This window comes from Giraffa tippelskirchi, chromosome 6 (genome assembly GCF_054371585.1).
Source record: "Giraffa tippelskirchi isolate mGirTip1 chromosome 6, T2T-mGirTip1v1.2.pri, whole genome shotgun sequence".
NCBI classification, from domain to species: domain Eukaryota; kingdom Metazoa; phylum Chordata; class Mammalia; order Artiodactyla; family Giraffidae; genus Giraffa; species Giraffa tippelskirchi.
This window is the reverse complement of record NC_137280.1, coordinates 94944965-94967845: the sequence shown is the minus strand read 5'-3', so window position 1 is coordinate 94967845 and position 22881 is coordinate 94944965. Positions and strand designations below refer to the sequence as shown.

At 44.5% G+C, this 22881-nt stretch overlaps 1 protein-coding gene and 1 long non-coding RNA gene across 29 annotated transcripts in view; one reads left to right on the top strand and one right to left on the bottom strand.

Annotated features, from left to right (window-relative positions):
• Positions 1–22881, top strand: part of SAFB (scaffold attachment factor B) — a 60004-nt gene that overhangs the window by 7078 nt on the left and 30045 nt on the right. For 12 of the 26 annotated variants that reach the window (XR_014056531.1, XR_014056530.1, XR_014056529.1 and 9 more), the window contains exons 3-17: positions 4976–5040; positions 5121–5325; positions 8036–8094; positions 10879–10906; positions 11851–12361; positions 12785–12831; positions 13613–13707; positions 15438–15587; positions 15711–15793; positions 16096–16235; positions 16392–16480; positions 18316–18422; positions 20359–20589; positions 21705–21842; positions 22274–22316. Coding sequence is in view for 18 of the 26 variants with exons in the window: in XM_081499496.1 (XP_081355622.1) it covers positions 4976–5040; positions 5121–5325; positions 8036–8094; positions 10879–10906; positions 11851–12361; positions 12785–12831; positions 13613–13707; positions 15438–15587; positions 15711–15793; positions 16096–16235; positions 16392–16480; positions 18316–18422; positions 20359–20589; positions 21705–21842; positions 22274–22316 (1991 nt within the window). In the remaining 8 variants the exon portion in view is untranslated. Of the gene's footprint in view, positions 1–4975; positions 5041–5120; positions 5326–6909; positions 7077–8031; positions 8112–10878; positions 10907–11850; positions 12362–12784; positions 12845–13612; positions 13708–15437; positions 15588–15710; positions 15824–16095; positions 16236–16391; positions 16481–18315; positions 18423–20358; positions 20590–21704; positions 21843–22273; positions 22317–22881 lie in introns of those variants that run through there. The other 14 variants (XR_014056534.1, XR_014056533.1, XM_081499501.1 and 11 more) reach the window with 7 other exon arrangements.
• Positions 1915–22846, bottom strand: LOC145509915 (uncharacterized). Of its 3 annotated transcripts, none has more exons than XR_014056551.1 (4): positions 22633–22846; positions 22191–22264; positions 15898–16097; positions 1915–6424 (listed from the first exon to the last, which is right to left on the bottom strand). It is a non-coding gene; the product is annotated as an uncharacterized LOC145509915 (long non-coding RNA). The 3 variants fall into 3 exon arrangements; XR_014056549.1 differs by lacking the exon at positions 1915–6424 and adding an exon at positions 11247–14074; XR_014056550.1 differs by lacking the exons at positions 1915–6424; positions 15898–16097 and adding an exon at positions 17588–18683.

The following is a 22881-nucleotide window of genomic DNA, read 5'->3' as shown; positions in this document are numbered from 1 at the left end:
TTCTCCAGGCAGGAATACTGGAGTGGGTTCCCATGCCCTCCTCCAGGGTGTCTTCCTGACTCAGGGATCAAACCCACATCTCTTACATCTCCTGTATTCCAGGCGGATTCTTTACCTCTCAACCACTGGGTTATTGGGTTGTTTTTGTTTCTTTTAACATGATATCTCTTCTTTCTTTTTTAAAAATAACTATCTAATACATTTTAATAATTGGCAAAATTTTGAATAGATTCTTCACAAGAAAATATAAATAGCCAATGACCACATCAAAAATTGCTTATCATTAGCTAACAAAGAAATGAAAATTAAAGTGATTGAAATACTAGAAAACAACTGTTTAAAAGATATAAAAAAACAAACTTCCATACCTACTTCCACCTACTGCTGTAGAATATGTAAAATGATACAGCTATTTTGGGAGAAAAATTGGCACATACAAAATTAAAAATTCATCTAAAATGTTAATACAACCCAAATTATTCAGCTCCTGTGTCATTAGCCAAAATAAATGAAAGTGTAGATCCACAAAATAATTTGAACGTGAATGTACAGTATATCTTTTTTTTAGGAGACATAATTTCATGCTTAGAAATGATGCAAGAATAATACAAGAAATTCTCATAAATCCTCACCCAGATTCCCCAGGTGTTGTCATTTTTACATTTGTTTTAACCTTTTCTTTCTCAACGGAGAGAGGGAGGACAGAAGAGAGAGATGGAGGGAGAAAGAAAAGGATAAAACAAGTGTAATATATATTTTTTTCCTTTTCTGCTGAACTACTTGAGAATAAGTTACAAGTACGTGTGCCCCTTTGCCCCTACATTCTATAGTATTTTCCAAAAAGAACACTGCATAACTATATGTGTAGTTATCAAAATCAAGAAGTTAATATTGATATAATACTGTTTTCTGGTCTTATTTAGATTTGGTCACTTGTTCCAATAATGTTCTTCATAACTCAGAAAAAAAACTAGGGTCTTGCATTGTCTTCAGTTATCATGTCTTCTTGATCTCCTTTAATCTGTAACACTTCCCAAGACTTTCTTTGTATTTGTGACAGTACCATTTTTTTTTTTTTAAAGTACAGACCACCTGTTTTGAAACCTGTTTTTCAATTTGGGTTTTATTGGGGACTTTTGCGGGGTGGGGTGGGGTTCCTCTCATGATTAGGTTCAAATTATGCACTTTTGTCAGAAATACCACCGGAGTGTGATTTTTCTGTTACCCTCCTAGGGGCACATCCTGACAGTTTGTGCAAGTGACTTAAGGGTGTTGGTTGGGTTTCTCCACAGAAAAGTTTGTAATTGTGTCTGCAGGGAGGGTACCATATTCTGTGCAGTGCTGCCAAATTTTTTTTTAAGAGAAACTATAAAGAAAAATAAATTTAGCTACTTGAAAGCTGGTGATGGACAGGGAGGCCTGGCATGCTGCAGTCCATGGGATCGCAAAGAGTCGGACACGACTGAGCGACTGAACTGAACTGAAAGTTTTAAGTCTTACTTAATAAAACATACCATAAATAGATACAATTGGGAGAAAATACTGCAATACATTAATATCTAGAAAGCATTAAATATTCCTACAAATTAATAAAGAAAATAGACAATCCAGTAGAGAAAGGACAGAGATGATGAATAGGCAGGTCACAGATGAAAGGAAAACAAACAAGGCCTATATTAAAAAAAATTTCCTTGAAGGAAAGCAAATAAAAAGAAAGAGATAATAATTTTTGCCTATTACACTGGTAAAAATTTACATAATTCTCAATATCCCACATTGACCAGGGGGTGAGGAAATGAGAAGTCATTGGAAATGGTAAATTAACAAAGCTGCTTTCTGGGCAGGGGTGACTAAACTAAGGAACTCGACAGCATGGAATAAATGATGGGGCTGAATCAATGTATAGGGCCAGACTCTTTTCCAAGGCCTTTATTGAGTAACAGAAAGTCTATATGATTCCATACATAACAAGTTCATTTCCATTTGAATGGTATGTGTGTAAATCTGAAAGAAAATGTTTTCAAGGACCGCCAAACTGGTATCAATGGTTACCTGTTAGAAGTGCAATGGAGAGAAGGGAGAATAACTTTGTCATGTATTTATGAGGGTAGGTCTTTATCAGTAAACTGAAATTTACCATGAAGTGGTATGAATCTTTTAATGAGATCAATTCAGTTCAGTCGCTCAGTCGTGTCTGACTCTGCGACCCCATGGACTGCAGCCTGCCGGGCCTCCTTGTCTATCAACAGCTCCCGGAGTTTACTCAAACTCATGTCCATTGAGTCGGTGATGCCATCCAACCATCTCATGCTCTGTCGTCCCTTTCTCCTGCTGCCCTCAATCTTTCCCAGCATCAGGGTCTTTTCAAATGAGTCAGCTCTTTGCATCAGGTGGCCAAAGTATTGGAGTTTCAGCTTCAACATCGGTCCTTCTAATGAACACCCCAGACTGATCTCCTTTAGGATGGACTGATTGGATCTCCTTGCAGTCCAAAGGACTCTCAAGAGTCTTCTCCAACACCACAGTTCAAAAGCATCAATTCTTCGGCTCTCAGCTTTCTTTATAGTCCAACTCTCACATCCATACATGACTACTGGAAAAACCATAGCCTTGACTAGACGGACTTTTGTTGGCAAAGCAATGTCTCTGCTTTTTATATGCTGTCTAGGTTGGTCATAACTTTTCTTCCAAGGAGTAAGCATCTTTTTATTTCATGGCTGCAGTCACCATCTGCAGTGATTTTGGAGCCCCAAAAAATAAAGTCAGCCACTGTTTCCACATCTATTTGCCATGAAGTGATGGGACCAGATGCCATGATCTTAGTTTTCTGAATGTTGAGCTTTAAGCCAACTTTTTCACTCTCCTCTTTCACTTTCATCAAGAGGCTCTTTAGTTCTTCTTCACTTTCTGTCATAAGGGTGGTGTCATCTGCATATCTGAAGTTACTGATATTTCTCCCAGCAATCTTGATTCCAGCCTGTGCTTCATCTAGCCCAGCGTTTCTCATGATGTACTCTGCATACGTTAAATAAGCAGGGTGACAATATACAGCCTTGACATACTTCTTTTGTCTATTTGGAACCAGTCTATTGTTCCATGCCCAGTTCTAACTATTGCTTTCTGACCTGCATACAGATTTCTCAAGAAGCAGGTCAGGTGGTCTGGTATTCCCATCTCTTGAAAAATATTCCACAGTTTATTGTGATCCACACAGTCAAAGGCTTTGGCGTAGTCAATAAAGCAGAAATAGATGTTTTTCTGGAATTCTTCTGCTTTTTCTATGATCCAGCGGATGTTGGCAATTTGATCTCTGGTTCCTCTGCCTTTTCTAAAACCAGCTTGAACATCTGGAAGTTCACAGTTCACATATTGTTGAAGCCTGGCTTGGAGAATTTTGAGCATTACTTTGCTAGTGTGTGAGATGAGTGCAGTTGTGCGGTAGTTTGAGCATTCTTTGGGATTGCCTTTCTTAGGGATTGGAATGAAAACTGACCTTTTCCAGTCCTGTGGCCACTGCTGAGATGTATGTATGAATGTATTTGTGTAATCAAACAAATTTTGAAAAATATTCACCTGCCCACATCCAGCCAGCCACACAGGGTACTGGGGGGTAATCCCAGCAGAAGAGAAGGTTATGGCTGAGAAGAGGTTATAGAGTCAAAAAACATGCAGTCCTGTTGTTTGGAGACTGTGAACGTTGGAGGCCTTTTTACTCTTTGGAGGAAGAATTTGAGGGGTACCTTTTCTCTTAGTACCAAAGACAGTTGCTTTAGTTTTTGCCACAGTGGTATTTCTCATTCACATTAATTTTGGATTCATTGAGACACATTGTTTTTTATGTTTGGAAAGTAGGGTATCTTTCCCAAATAGTGATTGTTGGTTAGCATCCCGATGGGGGTGTGCTTTTCATATTGAAGACTGAATGTTGTTAGGACTGCACATTCTCTTGGCATTGCTTGTTAGGGCATTTCTTACCTGGGAGAATTCTCCCCTGGAAGGGATTCAGGCTGCAGTGTACCTGCACATACTACAGCAGTGTGATCTGGATCTGCCTGATGAAAACCTGCTGCCTTTCTTGTGAAAGGGAGAAAGACAGCAGAAAGGGTGGCAAGTTTCTGGTAGTCTACTTAGATTTTTCCTACTAACTCAGTGGAATTGGGCAAAAGCCAATGTGTATATTCTAGAATGGTATGAATCTGTGGAAATGTTGCTGGTGTATCTTCCTAGCATATTTATTAAGATCACTGGGTTGAGTTCCAGATATTTTTGAAAGTTTAAGGTGTGTTTTGCCATAGGAATATTATACAGTGGTACTGAGATTCCCAGCCAGCCACCAAGACTATTTGCACATAATGTATTGTATACTAGTATTAGTGTCACAATTCCCTGTGTTCCTAAATAAAATATTTCTGAAAACATGAGTGAAATATAGACTATGGAAAAATCAAGTACATATGGTATTAGAAAATTCTCAAGTCTAAATTATGGTATAAATGATTAGGGTTGAGCTTTTTCACTCCCTCTCTCCCCCCACACATTTTACACATTCTATATACAGTTATAAGATTAATCATTAAATATAGGTGGATTAATGTCTAGTTCTTTTATATTACTTGAAAAATACTTAGTGGCCTTAAAAAATTGATCTTCACTTTGGGGGAAAATGATGATATCTCCATATAATGCTGTGAAAGAATATAGAAACCTGTTCACCAAATACTAAGTGCAAAGAGTATAAAATGACAGTGCCATTTTCAAAACCAGCGTATGTGTATGTACGTAGCACAGTATGGAAGGATATCCATGCCCCACTGTATGATAGCTCCACGGCTCACTCTAGATGGTAAAATTCTGAAAGGTTTTTACTTTCTTTTTGCTTTTCTGTGTTTTCCCTTTATGTGATTGTCTCTGGGAAAAAGTTGTTACTTCTGGAAAATGCCTATCATTGATCTCATGCCATAAATTACTCCTTCAGGCCGCAAACCAGAAGAAGAGGGTTTGGAAGATAATGGGCTAGAGGAAAATTCTGGGGATGGACAGGTATGTGAACCTTGTCAGTGATCAGCTCTGTGCATGGACCAATGACCATCATCTGATACTTGTATTTATCTTTGTCACAGGAGGATGTGGAGACCAGTTTGGAGAACTTACAGGTCATCGACATGATGGATATCAGTGTGTTGGATGAAGCAGAGATTGATAATGGGAGCATTGCAGACTGTGTGGAAGATGACAATAACCTCCAGGAGTCCCTATCTGACAGTAGAGAGCTAGTAGAGGGGGAGATGCAAGAGCTTCCGGAGCAACTTCAAGAACATGCTGTAGGTACCTTGGCAGGGTCTCCAGGATATATCCCACATGTAATAATTCCTCAAATAACCTAACAGATGATAAACTTTATATTTGGAATTATGTTCTTTTAATGCCATTTCAGTACATGTTTGGCTCATCCGTTCACATGTAAAAAATTAGATGAGTTTGAAAAGCACACTTTGCTTCATTGAAAAATGGTGTCTTGTGAGGAGTAATTGTATGTGCTCTCCATTTGAATAGTGTAGCATTAAGCATCTTGAGGACACTATTCTAGCTTTCTTATTGTAGGAGATTGCTCTGTGGTGTAACAATTGTGATTCCTTGAAAATACCAAAGCAGCTTGAAAGTTGGTCTTCTGCTGTCATCCTATTGGTACTCTCCTAGTCAATCTTTACTGCTAACTTGACCTTATTTTTAAATGCTTAGCTTTTTTGTGTGTTAGGAAGAAATCCAGGGTATGATGCAATTGTGGTGAATATTATTTATTGAAGTCTGCCAGACAGTAATCATTGTTTCCTTTCATCCTTTTAACCACAGTTTGATATATAGATGCTATTATGTCCATCTTCCAGTTGGGGAAATCAGTGAGTTAAAAGGTTAAAAAAAAAAAAAAAAAAGCTCCAGGCAGCATAAACCTCATATGAGAATAAGAATGAAGGCCAGGGTAATTCCAGAGTTCATCTACAACTCATACACCACATTCCGTCAGTCCTGTTAATTTAGTGGATTATGTTATTTCCTTGAGGATGAATATTTCTCAGGTAGACAAAAAAGGCAATGAAAAATAGAAACCAGGAGGCTTCTTTGTAGGAATTTCTAGGGGTCAGTCCTAGGCAGCACCTCATTTTCATAGCCTCCTCAGTTCTTTTATGGAGTGTCTCCTGAGTGCTATGGGAGGAAGAAGACCACGTGCTCCGCCAGTCCGTCCATCCACGTATGAGATTCCTTGACATGTGTTTGCATTTCTTTTGGAACTGATCCTCAGTACCCTTCACAGTAGCAGACTGTCGTCTTTGAATGGCTGTGGTGGCGGAGAGGGGGACGTGGGTTATTTGGACACAGATAGGGTATGCAGTTGTTTATCTTTTGATGAGTCTCAGCCACTGGCTTCCTAAGAAGGAACACCGAAAACATGAGACTGTGAAACCCTTCCTTAGTGACTGCTTCTTTAAGGCTGTTTTATTCCCTGTGATTAGAAAATAATATATTCAGTAACAAAAACTTGAAAACTCCTAAATGTCTGTCAGTAAAGGTTAAATAACTATGGTTTAGTGGAACCAGTTGTTTAAGAGGTAACAGCATTGACTAGAGGTTGGTCACTTAACTTGCTGTGTGACCTTGGATAATTCACTTAGCCTCTCTGAGCCTCATTTGCAAAAATAGGTTTGGGGAAATCTAAGTAGATGAATGTTTATTGCTAACTTAAAGCAGAAGTCATCAAGCTGGCCAAAAAGTTATTGGAACACAGCCACACTTATTTGTGACAATTGTCTATGGCAGACTTCTGAGAACAATCACAGAGTAGAGTAGTTATGACAGAGACTGTCTAGCTTACAAAGCCTAAAATATTTACTATCTGGCCCTTAACCTTGCTTTAGAGCCTAGTGTATAGCAAACACAGTAGGATTCTTGCTACTATTACTAAGACATTTATTACGACTTCCAGTAATACAATGACTACAATGACTACTCCTGTATACCGTATCAGTGAACTAAGCTTCTTTGTGTGAACTAAAATAATAATCTCCAAGATGGATGCAAAAGTAAGGCAGGAACCAAGATAATGTGCTATTAATCAGGTAGACAGAAAAAGGGGAGATGGTCTTTGACACGAGTGTGTGCCCATGCTCTTAGGAACATGCATAGAATGTCCTGAGATGATTGTGTCAGGGGAAGGAAGGAGTGGTGCAAGGTCTTGGTCATGTAGAAGTAATAACAGTACATGCTCATAAATTATTTGAAAAATATCCTCCCCCCCAAAAATTAACATTCTGGACTTGATAGCAAACAGTAATTTATTGTGTCACACAACAATGATTTTATGAACCCCCTTTCTGTGTTGAGGAATCCCTCGCCTCACTGGACAGAGCCCAGCTCTAAGAATAGAAACTTGGCATACCAGTGATTCTTCCCCTGAAGGTCGGGCAGTGATGGGTCACCTGAGCTTTGCCAGTCCTGTGTCCCTGTCCCCACATTCAGTTTGAAAGTTGATGACGCTAGGAGGCAGGGGTCCCAGAGATGCCATTCCTATGCGGGCCATAGCCACCCCAGGGGCAGCAGTCCCAGCGGTGGAGGCATCCAGTCTTTGGGAAGTCATGTTGGCCATGAAGTCCAAGAACCCCCTCTGCAACGTGATTCTAGACATTGTTCCTGGAAGAGCAGACCCAACCCTGGTGTTCCCATCTACCAGGGGAGCGTATGTACTACCCAGCTGTACTTTTTTGCTTGACTTAGACTATTGTTTTTCTTTGACTTGTATCTTGAGAACCCCCACTGATACCATTTAAGTGGGTCTCCTAGACTGTCTGCAGGTATATGTTTATGTACATTTCTCTCAGGTGAGGTGGAATCACAATGTAATGCTGTTTAGATTCGTGCTCTGTGTTTAGAATGTCACCTTAAATGGCTTTTCACAGCTGTAACTTTTCATTGTATGGATGTACTGTCACATTGCCTTATTATTGATGTCATGAGTTTTGTTCTCCATTTGTTTTACAGGTAGAGGACAAAGAAAGTATAAACAATTTAGACACTTTATCACCTGACTTCACTGTATTACAGGTAAATTGTATGTCTCAGTAATTTTAGAATAAAAGGATAGACTGCAGTTTTTAGAGACTGCTTCCAATATCATATGGCAGTCCCAACTAAAAGTTACTGGAAGGTCTGTTTCCTTTTTTGGCCTCTGTAGAGGGGGCTTTGCTTTCAACTTTCCCCGAATAGAAAGTGTTAGTGAAGAGGGCTCGTTGTCTCGGTGCCCCCACCAGCACCGTGGATCCCTGCAGCTAAGACCCAGGCCATTTGGGAGACTCTTGTTAATATGATGGCTAGGAGGACAGCCTGTGGGATCTGTCCTGGAGGGCCTCCTCTGCAGCAGAAATACTCTTAGGTGAGAAATGAGACTGCAAGGGGGGTACCCTGTCCCCAGGACAGATGAATGGAGCTCAGATGAGGGTGCAGGAGAGTAAGGAAGGCCTAGCACTGCCATCACAGCTGGGAAAGGTGGGTTCTCAGGGTTTCTGGTTCTCCATTGGGGAACTTCTTCTCAGAAAGTACACAGATTTCTCTTGATGACTATAGCATCTTGGCTGTTTGACTGCCAGCTATGTAAAAGTTAAATGTTAGATGAGAACAAATGAGATGTGCACTGACTTTCAGGTGTAGTTTGCATAAATGTGGATTTTGAGTTTGCTTTTACTTTTTCTGTCAGCCTTTGTAGGTGTAAACTGTTGGAATAAACCTGAGTATCTGATTTTCAGGAGAAAGTTTTGTGAGGAAATGAAAATACAATCAGCTTATTCCAGTCCTTGTTTTTTGTTTAAATAATGTCACTTGTGCTGATTAATTGGAAACTATCTTTCAGACAAGATCTTCATTCACTTCTGCCAGGCAGGGGCCAGGTGTGTTATTAGTGAGCCGGAAGCCAGCCTCAAGGAGGGTGCAAATATCAAGAAATCTTGGCAAAACCCAGTTGACGTCTCTCCAGGGTTGATGTCTCCTCAGCTGCAGAGACACAACCTGTTCCTGACTCAGAAAGGAAAGGAGGAGTGGGGCTTGTCATTTTCTTGAGTGTCTCCTCAGTTCAAAGACTCCTATGTATATTGTCTGGTCAGGACAGTACACATAGCCCCTCTCAGAGACAAATGGGAATGTATACATTTCCGTCTAGGGAAAGTTAAGAGAATCGTTCTGCCTAAAATGGTTGTTTCCTTCAGTGTAGAATCCTTAATTCCCAGCATGAAATGGAAAAAAAAGAAAAACTTGATTACAAATGAAACTGTTATGAAAATGACCCATTTCCTAGGGCTCCCGAGAATGGCAGGTCAGTGTCCAGTGGACTGTACCAACCATTCATGTGCGTGTAACTTACATGCTAAGCACCTGTGCTTTCTCACATGCACGAGGAGAAAGGTTGGTTGCCATTCTCCCTGTGTAAACAGAACGATGGGTAGAGGCCTGACTGCTCCAGACTCAATTCTCACACTCATTGCTCAGATCTTGGCTCTGCCGTGTGTCCTTGAGCGAATTTGTCAACCACAGTGTGCCTGACTCCTAATCTGGGAAAAGAAGGATGATACTAATAGAACCATCCTGCTAGGGCTGTGTGCTGCTAAGTCACTTCAGTCGTGTCTGACTCTGTGCGACCCCATAGACGGCAGCCCTCCAGCCTCCCCCGTCCCTGGGATTCTCCAGGCAAGAACACTGGAGTGGGTTGCCATTTCCTTCTCCAACGCATGGAAGTGAAAAGTGAAAGCGAAGTCGCTCAGTTGTGTCCGACCCTTAGCGACCCCATGGACTGCAGCCTACCAGGCTCTCTGTCCATAGGATTTTCCAGGCAAGAGTACTGGAGTGGGTTGCCAGGGCTGTGTGATGATTGGTTAATATACATGTATATAAGGTGGAATTTCTGCCTGGAACCTAGACAGTGCTTAGCAATGTGTGCTAGAGTTCTGGAATATTGTCACTCTTGCACAGGGAATTTAGGTTCCAGGAAGCACATTCCATGCTGAGAGAAAATCCCTTCCTGTAGTTGGGCAGCCTCTCTGTGAGGAGGTGGTCCATGTACTAAATGCTGAGGCATGTGTAGGACTTGGCCTGCTTTGGAGTGAGGTGCAGGTGAGCCTGTTTAGCAGGGAGGTTGGAATAAGGGTAGTAAAACCAAACTGTTGTTGGTGAGGAGTAGCAATGGTGTGACTTCACAGGGGTTCCTGGGGGTTGTTGAGGAATTGGAGCTGGCCTGGTGGGTGGGTGGGTGGAAAGAGATAAGGAGGCATGTGTGATACTGTAGGGATTTGATTGACCAAGTGGGCAGGGACGGTAAGACCACCATGCAAAGTAAGAACAGGAGTCAAGCCACCCGTGCCTTCTTTCCCTCCATCTTTTGTGTTTTTGGAAACTAATGCTATGTTCATTATGTGAAAAACGATTTCTTGATAATGTGTTAGGCATTCTGTTAGAAACTCAACGTAGAAAAATGAAAGCACTGTTCTCTGGGCATATAAAACAATTTAGAAGGACAGACAAGCATGTGACGGGTTTATGACCATTAAAAATGATAATGTTGCCAGGCGCTGGGAAGTGCAGAAGCAGACGACAGTAGTGGTGGACAGCAGTCCCTCTGAGATCAGCCTGGGACATGGGGCCTGGGGCTGAGGTGGATGAAGTGGGGTGGCAGCTCTCCTGCAGTCTCTTGCCCAGAAAAAGCAGGTTCCTCCACCTGTTGCATTTGTGAGATTCCTTGTCTGTATTTTCAAAAATTCTCTTTTTAGTTACTACACTTTGGGGTGTGAATAAATTCTAGGTTTCATCCATCTGGCACAATTTTATTTATGTTTTTTGTTGCAGGAAATTGAAGAGCCGCCCACGGAGCCAGGTACTGTTAAATGAAAAACTTAGCATTGGGGTTTGGAGTCATTCTAATTTTCCACCTTCTCTAATTTGGAATCTTTAATTTTAAAGTTATCTTACTGTAGTATACATTGTTTTAAAGGTTTACGATCCAAAATATACCAGGATCATAGAGATTGGAAACCCAGCCATATCACCAGATCTGTGAAATTGGCTGATTTCTCATTTTGTAAAGCATATTGGTGAGATGAGACTATCTCATGCCTTTTTAAATGAACATGGCACTTAAACAGATATAGAGAGTTCGGATGTCTCTCAAAAGCCAATACCTCTGTACCCCACAAAACAGATCTTGTGATATTGGGCAGTGTGTTAATTTTGTGGTTTTTAATTCAGGCAGTGCAGGCACTGGTAGGGAGATACCTTTTAAAACATTAAGACATAACTGGATTCCAGAAGAAGAAAAAGTTTCTTCATAAGAATTCCAAACAAATACTATTTACTTTCTGGACTACAAACATCTCAGAACACCAATGGAAGAGATTCTGGTTTTCATGTCGGACTGTTCTGTTAAAAGAAATTCAAAGAAATTTGGAAATTGAGCTCTGTTCAGTGAATGGTGATACATTGAGTTAAGCAACTTGGACTTTGGAAGCTAAGTTTGGAAGAGTCATATATACACGCCGACAGAATGAAGACTGTCAAGAATCAGCCAGAAGGTGTTGGGGGTTAAATAAATCTCTGGGATGCTTTTCTCTTCCATGTAGCATAGAGGCTTACTCTAGCAGTCGGTCGGAGTGCAGGTAGTGTAACCAGTGTTAAGTTTGTGTACCCGCGGGTTTTCCAATCTCTGTGTAGCTAGAAGTTCTCTTCTTGTTAGTGTGGCCGCCGTGCCAGTTCCGCATTTGTGATTGCTTTATTTCCCTGGTAATTAAACCTTGTGCCATTCTATTCCTGTTAAATCCGTAGAAAATGAGAAAATACTCGACATTTTGGGGGAAACTTGTAAATCTGAGCCAGTAAAAGAAGAAGGTTCCGAGCTGGAGCAGCCATTTGCACAGGAAACAAGTAGCGTGGGGCCAGACAGAAAACTTGCGGAGGAAGAGGACCTTTTTGACAGCGCCCATCCGGAGGAGGGTGATTTAGATTTGGCCAACGAGTCAACAGCACACGCTCAGTCGAGCAAGGCAGACAGCCTGTTAACGGTAGTGAAAAGGGAGCCCGTGGAGCAGACAGGCGATGACGAGAGGACGGACTGTGAGCCTGTAGGGCTAGAGAAGCCAATTGAGCAGAGTAGTAAAGCCTCAGAGCACACGGAAGCCTGTAGCGAGGAGGCCGCGGAAGCGCCCCCGGAAGCCTCAAGCCCGGACCCCGGGGATAGCAAAGAAGACGTGAAGAAGTTTGCTTTTGAAGCTTGTAATGAAGTCCCTCCGGCTCCTAAAGAGTCCTCAGCCAGTGAGGGCGCTGATCAGAAAATGAGGTTTGTTTTTTCTCAGTTTTAGACCAGACGCTATCTCCTTTTCATTGGTCGTTTAATGACACACATGAGCTGTTTTTCTGCAATTGGCCAGCCAGACTGATGCAATTGTAGTTTACCTCTAAAGAATGTTTGATTTCTCTTTGTTTATTTTAAGCTGATTACATAATCTTTTTTCTTTTCTCAACCTATCATGGTTGTTTTCTTTAATTCTTCCTAATTATCTTTAGCCCAGCAGAATTAATTAACTCCTGTGGGTCTGAAATCTTATGGTTAGGTCAGATTTCCAGTACACGTTTGTAGGGGTGTCATTTTTTTCAGAGCTAAATTTCGGGTAGGTATGCAACCTCAGCACATATTTTATAATTTTGAGTTAGTTTCCTCTCTGCTTCTTCCTTCTGGAGTGACATTGTCTTTTGTCTCTAGTTCTGTCGAAGATGACTCGGATACAAAAAAGCTTTCCAAAGAGAAGGGTAAGTCAGCAGGGTGGCACCCCCGGGAGCGATGGTTCTAGTTGGCTCTAGCCCATCACACACCCATTTATGCCTCACAGGCCTGTGAGCCTGTCTCGAAGCCTTTCTCCATTCTGGCCACCTGCTTCCTCACTCTGCGGGTTCTGGGTTGCAGGGCGGAATTGTCACTTCGATTTGACTTGGACACTTGATTTTGCCAGAGTCCTTCGAGCGCCCCTATCCTGACTTTCCCTCTGATTTGTGAACTTCTTGGACACATTGACACATGCAGATGGAGAAAATGCTTCGAGTTTTCAGATACTGGGGTTTGGTGGGTCCCTGGTATGGTGGATTTATCAACACCAAAGCCCTTTATTAATTTGCCAATTGAGAAGTAGTTTTGCTGGCTGCTCCATACTCATCCTTAATCGGTGTTCAAAGAAGGCCAGAAATTGGGGAGAGGTTGTATCTCAGGCTCCACAGTGACAGCTCCTGTCTTATGTTCCAAAGTCACCTCACTGGGATGGGTGATGCCATCTGGTAGCTGATGGCTACCACAGCCACGGGGCCAATGTGTCCTGACCAGTCGTAGTAAGGGACATTGCCATCGGTTCTGTCCACCTCGTGGGCAGCTCCAGAACTCATGTCAGGACAGCAGGCCGGCCTCCAGCCCCAGCCTTCTCTGTACTGCTGGCCTCTAGAGCAAGTAGGGAGAGTGTCTGGTTTGGAATGACTCGAAGATGTTTAAGACTCAGGATCTTGTCTGTATCTTGTTTTTGACCGGAACTTTCTTTTGAAATAGGTCGTAGCAGTTGTGGAAGGAATTTCTGGGTTAGTGGACTTTCTTCTACCACCAGAGCTACAGATTTGAAGAATCTTTTCAGCAAATACGGGAAGGTAAGACCAGAGGAGGAGACTTGTGAGCTCATGCAGTATGGCCTCTATGTGGCAGATCATTATCCCTGGCAGTGAGGACTTGGAACACCTTGCAGTTCTTTGAACTCGCAGGTGTTTAGGCCTGTGGTGGGTTCACCCCCACTGAAAGAGATGCGAGGCCATTGGGAGTGCCCAGAGCCCACGTCCACTTTGTATTTCTCGTGCTTCACTGGCCCCCAAGCCACCAAGTTGTTTGATAGCTTCCTGAGTCCATTTCTCTGGCTTCCAGCCTTAAACCCATGGAGGGAAGGCTGTGGCATGGGGAGTTTCGGGCAAAGGTGCAGTCTGCATTCTTCTGAGATGGTGGTGATTACAGAACACTGTGAAGCTGTAGAGAGATTTTATGAACAAGACCTCCTGTGGACCTGACCCCTGTGGGCAGCCTTAGGCCCCAGCTCTGCCACACCAGGACTTGTTGCTGGTCCCATGGAAACCTCATTTCCATACGTGGGGCTCATAGAGCTGCAGGAGCCCTGTCTTTGTTCCCTGTTTTCACCCCATCCTGGCTACCTCTGGCTGTGTCTGCCACACCTGCTTGTCTTCCTATCTCCCTTAGCATGGAAAGGGTAGGCATGATGCCCAGATGGGCAGCCGCCCCCACTCCCCCACACACACTGAGTGCTGCCTTTCCTCCCTCCTTTTTCCACCTCCCCCTTCCTCCCAGTGCTTCTTGGACTCTTCTCCAGATAAGCTGCCACACCCTAACCTCAGTCAGTTTTTGACAAGTCAGACTTAGCAGAGGACTTGGGCCTTCATTCCCTGGATTAAAAAATGATAATGGAGAAAACCAACATCGTTTACCTTGGCTGTTGATGTTGAGGAACTAACAAGGAAAACTAAACTTGACTTAAGACTTAACTTAAAACTAAACTTAAACTTGCTTCTCATAGAAACTCATGAAACCCTGGCCTCTGCAACTCAAGGTAGGGCCCTTCTCTTGATTCTGCAGTGGCCACCAGAGCAGACATCTGCTCTCTGCAGGGAAGTTTCTGTCTGGAACCTGCAGTGTCTTGGGCACACTGCAGGCTTATTCCAGCTTGAATAGAGGACCAGTCCCCTTAGAAGCCTTCCTTTGGGGCTAAGACTCCATGTGGCAAAATGAAGATGAATATCAGTCACTGCTCCTGGCTTCACTGGGACCTCTCCTGAGCTGTGGGCCTTCTGCCATTAAAGGGTGTCCCCAGCGTCAGCTTGCTGCTGTGATTGGGCCAGTTAACTAGCATCTAGCATGTACATCTTAGCATCTAGGATGTATCTGTAGCACCTTAAACATCTCCCAAAATTTTGTTTTGTGAGTAGGGTGGGCTCTGCGTTCCAGAGTACCCTTTGTAAACCTGTCCTATGTCCCTCTCCTTCTGTAGGTGTGTCTTCCTACTTCACTGTCCACCTGACTGACTGCATATGCAGAAACATTCCTTTTCAAGGTTTACATTATTAACGGAATTCTGACAGGATGCTACCTTCTGCTTCACTCTTCTCTGCACCTTGCTGTCATCCTAGTCCTCTAGAGAAACAGCCAGGATGGAGTAGGAGCAGTCAGGCCACAGCATTACCCTCCCCAGCCTTTATGTACCACATGTTGTCCACCTGTTCTCAGTGTCTCTGAGGGGTGGGGTGAACTACCATGAACCACAGTTGGGGACTGTGTAGGGTCTTCGTGTCTGAGCTGTACTTGTGTGTTTTCCTTCAAGGTGGTGGGTGCCAAAGTTGTGACCAATGCCCGGAGTCCTGGAGCTCGCTGCTACGGCTTCGTTACCATGTCCACAGTGGAAGAGGCCACAAAATGCATCAACAACCTGCACAAAACAGAGCTCCATGGAAAGATGATCTCAGTGGAAAAAGTAAGGGGCCATTTTCTTCCCGGGATAAAAAGTAAGGGGCCATTTTCTTCCTGGGATGTGACCATGTTACAAAATAAGTTAATACTCCCAGCTGATTCTTTTTCACCTGATTCTCTTTTTCAGGTGATAAATGAACCTGCTGGGAAGAAAACTTCTCAGAGAAAAGAAGGGGAGAGGAAAAAAGACAAGTCTAGCAATGCTGACAGGTATGTCTTCTCGATGGTATTGTGGCCAAGGTGACCTTTCTCTTGATGTCTCATTCCTCACTTTTCCACTGGTGGGAAAGGCTGTGAGGCTTTCGCCCCCTTACCTTCTGTGCACTTGCTGGAGGATTTTCCCCGCCAGTCCTCAGGTGTCTCGAGTTCCTCTCCTAGGCTGCGTGTTCTCCATCCTGTGGATGCCTCCAAGGCACCCGCGTCCTCACTCGGTGCTCATTGCAGGAGTCTTCGCTGGGTTGTTCCCTCAGTGTTTCATCTCACACATATCTGTATCTGCACGCCATTTATAGATCTGCCAACGTCAAGAGGGAAGAGAAGGCTGACAGAAAAGATGATGCTAAAAAGGGTGAAGACGGGAGTGGAGAGAAGAGTGAAGACCAGGATGATCAGAAACCTGGCTCTTCAGAGCGCTCTCGAGCCACAAAGTCAGGTAGCTGACCAGTGGATGTGAGAGGTTGCATTCTGGCTTCTGTTCCTGGCTGGTGTGGTTAATGAGCAACACAAGCTACATTTGTTTTCCTTGAAGTTGAGTACTTTTCTCTCAATAGGAGGTGTCCCTTCTTACGTGATTCCTTTTTTCCTATAGGAAGCCGAGGAACTGAGCGGACAGTGGTGATGGATAAATCTAAAGGTGTGCCTGTTATCAGCGTCAAAACGTTGGGATCCAAAGAGCGAGTGAGTATTCTTTTCCTGCCTGGGTTATTTATTTCCTTTAACAGTTCTCTGTGTGTTTTAGGGGATTCTTGAGCTTAATTTGAGAAAAGCTGTCTTCTGAAAATGGAGGGGTTTTTTGAACTTTAAAATTGAGAAGGTTTAAAGGCTTTCCTTCATAGTTTTGGTAAGAATTACTGCTCTTTTTTTTTAAGAAAAAAAAAAACTATTTTGAAATTCATTTATGGATGTGATTGGCTTTATTTGCCTGCATCTGGGCATAGCAGTCCATGTTCATTGCCGGCCTGAAGTTTCAGCAGCTCTCCATTGTGCATTCGTAACCCACACTTGCCGGAGCCAGCCTTCCGGCTGCCTCTGCGCCCAATCTCCATCTTACTCATTCCGTGCATTGTCTCCGTGCAGACGCTCCATAGAGCCACAGAATCCACAGAGTGCCCACCTTAGGTTCTTACCACTTCACTCTGTCTGCCGTTTTAGGGTCACGGGCAGCTCTAGATGTTCATAATTCAACTCTTGACAGCCTTACAACTAGGATGGATGTGGGCCCAGGTCCCCAAGACTACCCACATTTCCAGATCTACTCTGGGTCCCGCTGGGCTCCGCACATAGTTGTAGTTAAGCCTAAGGTTGGCTCCAGTGATGCAGGGAGGTCACACAGCCAGGCAGGTGGGGAAAGCCCCAGACAGAGTCTGGAGGGAACTCTCCTGGCTGCCTGTGGTCTCCTTCCCGAGATGGCTCCCCAAACAGGGACAGTGTAGTAGCACAAGGGTCATGCTTCTGCCCAGGGAGCCCTGTTACAGCTTCAGTTCCTAGGCTTTTTACTGGGGGCTGGTCACATTGGTACCCTCTCCTGACTCCCAGAAGGAAAGCAGTTGTTCAGCATAAACTATCGTTTGCATGGTCAGGGCACAGTGAGCCACCTTTGCCAGTTAACTGTTGACTAGGGTACTCTGAATGCCAAGGCCCACCTCATGTTAACCTGTGCTGGCCAGATGCCCAGCCATTTAAGCTCAATGTTATGGATCAGTTACAAGCTGAGAGTTCTATTATGGCATTTCATTATTGCACTGTGTTTCCACCACTGTTTTACTGTGCCAGAGTGTTTTCCCCTTTGTTGTTTTTCTTTAGTTTCTAAGTCATGTCTGACTGTTTGGGACACCATGGGTGGTAGCCCACCAGGCTCCTCTGTCCATGGGATTCTCCAGGCAAGAATACTGGAGTGGGCTGCCATTTCCTTTCCAGGGCATCTTCCCAACCCAGGGATGGAATCTGCATCTACTGCTTTGGCAGGCATTTACCACTGAGACACCTGGGAAGCTGGATTTCCACCCAGGTCTCCCACATTGCAGGCAAATTCTTTACCTACTTTATAATAAATGAGGTAAAATGGCAAAACGGAAATGGCAATGTACATTCAAGGGCTAAGAAGGACCTCAAAAATGAATGTGCTCAACACAAATAAGGAATCCTCAGACATGACAGTAGTGGCCTCCTCAATTGGGCATCACTGTGTGTTTAATATTAAAGAATGTGTTTTGAATGGAAAAGACAAAGTGAAAGGAAGTTTGTTTGTTTTTAATTTATGGATTGTTTCTGAGAAAATCCTGTTTTGTGTGTTGATTACTGAAAGTACTCGATGGGTCCCACTTTAGAATTAAATGGTAATGAGTCTGTGACTCTGTATTTTAGTGAGCCAAGGTGAGGTTCTCTGGAGAGAACACAGTGTTAACCTGATGGTTTCATTCACTCTTCAGCTTCATTTCTGATTTTGTATGCTTGGGCCAGGACACGTTGGATTTCTTCCTACCTTAACTATTCAATGCTTCTTGGTAAACCAGGTGTCCAAGAGTCAGGATCGAAAATCGGGCAGCATAGAGAAGCAGTCTGTTGGTTCCTTTGATAAAGTCAAAGAATCGAAGAAGTCTAAAGAATCAGAGTCATGCAGGTGAGTCAGGATCTAGGAATGTTGGCTGGTTTGGGTGTTGCCCTAGACTGGTGATAACTCTACCCTGGGAGGACTTTTTTCAACCTTTGCTCCTTGGCTTTATCTTCACAGACATCATGTGCACTGGCTTTCTTCCTGTGACTTTTTTTCAAACTATCTTCTCAGGTAGATATTCTCAAGATTCTGGGAGGTAGCAATGACAGGGAGATGGAATGCCTCCCTGGAGCTAGTTAACACAACATACCAAGTTTGCTGCAGAACCTGTCAATAGGGAAAAACAGTGGCACAGACCCAGTCAGAGAACTGAGAGGTCCCACCCTTCAATAAGCCCAATACAAATTCCTCATAATTTTTAAAAACTAAACAGAAATCGTATCAGTATATTGAGCAACAGTTAATGTTTTCTGTCAAAAAAAATTAAAACCATTAGTAAAAATCCTAGTAGAAGAAGAGTAAGAAAAGGGGCATGATATAGAATTTTCTCCTGAACACGCAAAGGCAACAGGCAAAGAAAAAGTGCTGTTTTGGTAAAGAAACTGGCAAATAGTTCACTAGAAATGATGTAATTGGCAAATATATCAGTGTGCATGTGTGGACTTAACATGATAAAAGTAACATTCCCCATAGTGAGACAAGGACAACCTCTCCCCAGAATGGCTTCAGGTCATGTGGCTGGCTCACACCACTGACACAGTGTCAACACAAACTGCTGGCTGCACACAAAATTAAAAATTAAAGCTATCCACATGATGCAAAAGTAAGTGAATTTATGAATTTAAGTTTTTGAAAGGACTGACAATTTATAATGGTGCTGCTGTTGCTGTCACTTCAGTCGTGTCCGACTCTGTGCGACCCCAGAGACGGCAGCCCACCAGGTTCCCCCGTCCCAGGGATTCTCCAGGCAAGAACACTGGAGTGGGTTGCCATTTCCTTCTCCAATGCATGAAAGTGAAAAGTGAAAGTGAAGTCGCTCAGTCGTGTCCGACTCGTTGCGACCCCATGGACTGCAGCCTACCAGGCTCCTCCGTCCATGGGATTTTCCAGGCAAGAGTACTGGAGTGGGTTGCCATTGCCTTCTCCATTATAATGGTGAAGTAGACTAAATTTAAACTTCACTTCAGTGCACTGAGAGACCAAAGAGAAGGTCCAGAGATGTGTGACAGATGGGAGTAAAGATGATTTGAAATAAATAAGGAAAAATTAATTTGATAGCAAGAATGACAGAAGGGGCTTGTTCAGCCTTACCAGGGATCAGGGACATGCAGATGAAAAATGTGGTGAGATTGGTTTTCCATCTGTGGGTTTGATGGGAATTACAGTGGGGGAGACGGTGCTTTTGGTGGTGGGAGAGGCGTGTCCAGGGGCACGTCAGCCTGGAGAGTGGTCCTGAGGTGTTCCAGACCCAGTAACACCACAGCCCCCCACCTGAACCTGTGTGGAAGATAATGGGGGCGGGGCAACCATGTCCCTGAGGCTGGGAACAGCCAGAAGGCTGACATCTGCAAGTGGTCATGTGGACCCCCGCCTCTCCACTCAACGGGCTCCTTCCCAAAAGCATAGTGCACCTGAACAGATGGTGATGTATGGGGTCCAGGACATGGTACCTGAAGCAAGGAAGCCACATAATAAAGCAAGGCAAGATTAGACATTCCTGCTGGTACAATTCTGTGTAAACAAAGAAGAGGATGAACAGATCACCTGGCAGCTGTGCACAGTCAGGAGGAAACCGTGATGGGCACCATCAGTGTCACCTGCAAAAGGACTATCAAGTGTCCCTCGCCTGAAAGGGGGTCCTGCACAGCCTGCTGCCTCCACCAGCGGCTGCCCCTTGCTTGTTGCTACAGGTCTAGGCTCCCCCTTTCCCCATCCCACTCGGGGGCGCTGCCCGCACTGCTGCAGCTCATGGGCCTTTGCAGCCTCTACTCTTCGCCTGCAGGGTGCGAGAGCTCAGTGATCGAGAGCAGTATGCGCAGGCAGAGCTGGAGCGGCAGGAGCACGAGGAGCTGCTATTCGCCCGTGAGAGGCTGGCCTTCCAGAGACGCCTCCTGGGGAAGGAGCGCATGGAGCGGGAGCGGCTGGAGCGCAAGCGCATGCGCGTGGAGCTCCTGCGGCGGCGCCAGCAAGAGCTACACTATGAGCAGGAGCGGAGGCCCTATGATGACGGGCGGTAAGCCACACTGCGCCTCGCTGCCGCCTCTTAGGTGTTCCGTGGCATTTAGAACTGTGCCTTGCTCCCCAGAGCCTTGTTAACACGGGCTTTTTATTTAAAAATAAGCACGAGTATTTGCTACAGCTCAACTTGATACTCTGTACTTTATCTGGAAACCTGAGATGGTTTGAGGTTGATGGAAAAATGGTGAAAATTATGCTTATTAAATCATTAGGTTCGAGTCCAAGTACAGGCCGTCCCACCAGCCCCCCGAGGAAGTTCAGATCCCCAGAGCAGCACATAACACAGGGTGCTGGTCAGGTGATCAGGGACCAAAATGTACCTCCTGGGCACCTTCCATGCTTTGAAATCATTGCAGTGATTTGTGTTGGTTCATTCTATTAATGAGATTGATTTTAATTCCCCAGACATATTGTTGTGTCATACAAATACTAAAACACTAACCACCAGTGTAAAGGCCTGTTTTCAAACCTTGCTGTGAGGAGTCAGGGGCAATTATCCTAGGGTTGATCCTTTGAGAGCTTTTCCACAGGTATGATGACTTGGGGGAGACTGTATGGTTTGTGTGTGTTCCTTTTAATCTGTCCCTGTGTAATATAACATTGAGACTTATGTAAAGGGTCTTTAAGATGTCTTAGGATTTTTGTGCATTTTAAAAAATATTGATGGGAGAGTTTGTTAAGATCATAAAATGTTTTTGAACAGGTACATCCCAAGTGCTACTAAAAGTCCTCTGCACTGGGTGTTTCCTGGGTCAAGTCTGCATGGGGCAACTGTCCTAGTGGACTGGCCGACCCTTGTGGCAGTGAGCAGTTCCCAGAGGGGATCTAACACCCACTTCTCTGATCCCCTTCTGTAAGGAGACCTGAGCTTCTCTGTGGGGGACTTGGGCATGTTGGGTAAGAGAATAGAGCCCTTCCGTCACATCCCATATCACCCCTCCAGGCACTCGCAGCTCAAATGGCAGAGAATGGACTCTATGGATATAGTTAGTTCTCATTCTGTGAAGTGATGGGGCAGTTGGACAGTTGAGGGTTTAGTTTACCAGCTTCCACAGAGGTCGTCCATTAGGAGGGGGAAATGTACGTTGTCCTTTCTTGCTTCCCCTCTAGGCGAGATGATGTTTACTGGCCAGAAGCTAAGCGGGCAGCCCTGGATGAGCGCTACCATTCTGACTTCGACCACCAGGACCGCTTCCACAACTTTGATCACAGGGACCAGAGCTGCTACCTTGATTACTTGCTTGACAGGTCAGCCACTGACCCTGCCCACCTGATGCATGTCTTCTTTGTCCTGGTTCATTCTCTCTCTCTTTTTTAACATGGACCATTTTCAAAGTCTTTATTGAATTTTTACAATATTTACCTTTTGGTTTTTTTGGTCTTGAGGCATGTGGGTGTTAGCTCCCCAACCAAGGAACCCCCACCCCCTTCATTGGAAGGTTAAGCCTTGACTACCAGACTACAGGGACATTCCAGTCCTGGCTCCTTGTTTTGGTCCAAGCTCAATCTTAACGACGAAGAACTCTAGCGGCCCTTCTGGGTACTAGGCTTCTAGGTTGCAAGCGCACTCGAACCAGCAGTTTGTGTGTGAATTACCTGGGTTCAACTCGGGAAATGTCTTCCATTCGGGGTTCTGACTCCCTTTCTCCTTATGCTTCCATTTGAATTCCCTTTTTCAGGAGAGAAGGTTCAAGGTCAATCACGGAAGAAAGAGAAGAACAGGTAAGTTAGGAGCTGTGATTGTAGCCAGTATAGTCGATTCTCTTCAATTCTGTGTATGCCTCCTGGAAACTGAGGCGTAGGGAGGGGACGGCATCTGTCGAAGGTCATACGGCCCTGGGAGCAGTCCTGGGGCCACCCTACGACTACGATGGGCTTTCACCCTACGACTACTCTCCCAACTGGAGAGGAGGCGCCAGGCACAGCGAGGGGCGGTGTCAGTCCTGGGTCTCACAGCCCGGCCCCGCGGTCCCTGACGGTTCGGGCCGGGGAAGTTCCTCAGCCTCTGGCACCACCCTGGGGCCCCGGGCCGCCTCACCTTCTACAGCCGTTCTATCAGGGCACTCATGTTGCCGCCCGTGTCCAGGTTCCGCTTCTTCAGCTCCGCCTGCAGGTCGCTAAGCCGTCGCGTCCCGACTTCCGAGACGAAATTGGCCATTCCAAAGTCGGCGGCCCCTACCAGAGTACCATCCTGAGTGTTTTGTGTCCACCAACTACTCCCCACCGCCGTCAGCTGTAGGTGTTCTGAGCACAAAATGGCGCCGCCTAAGAGGAAAAGGCACTCCAT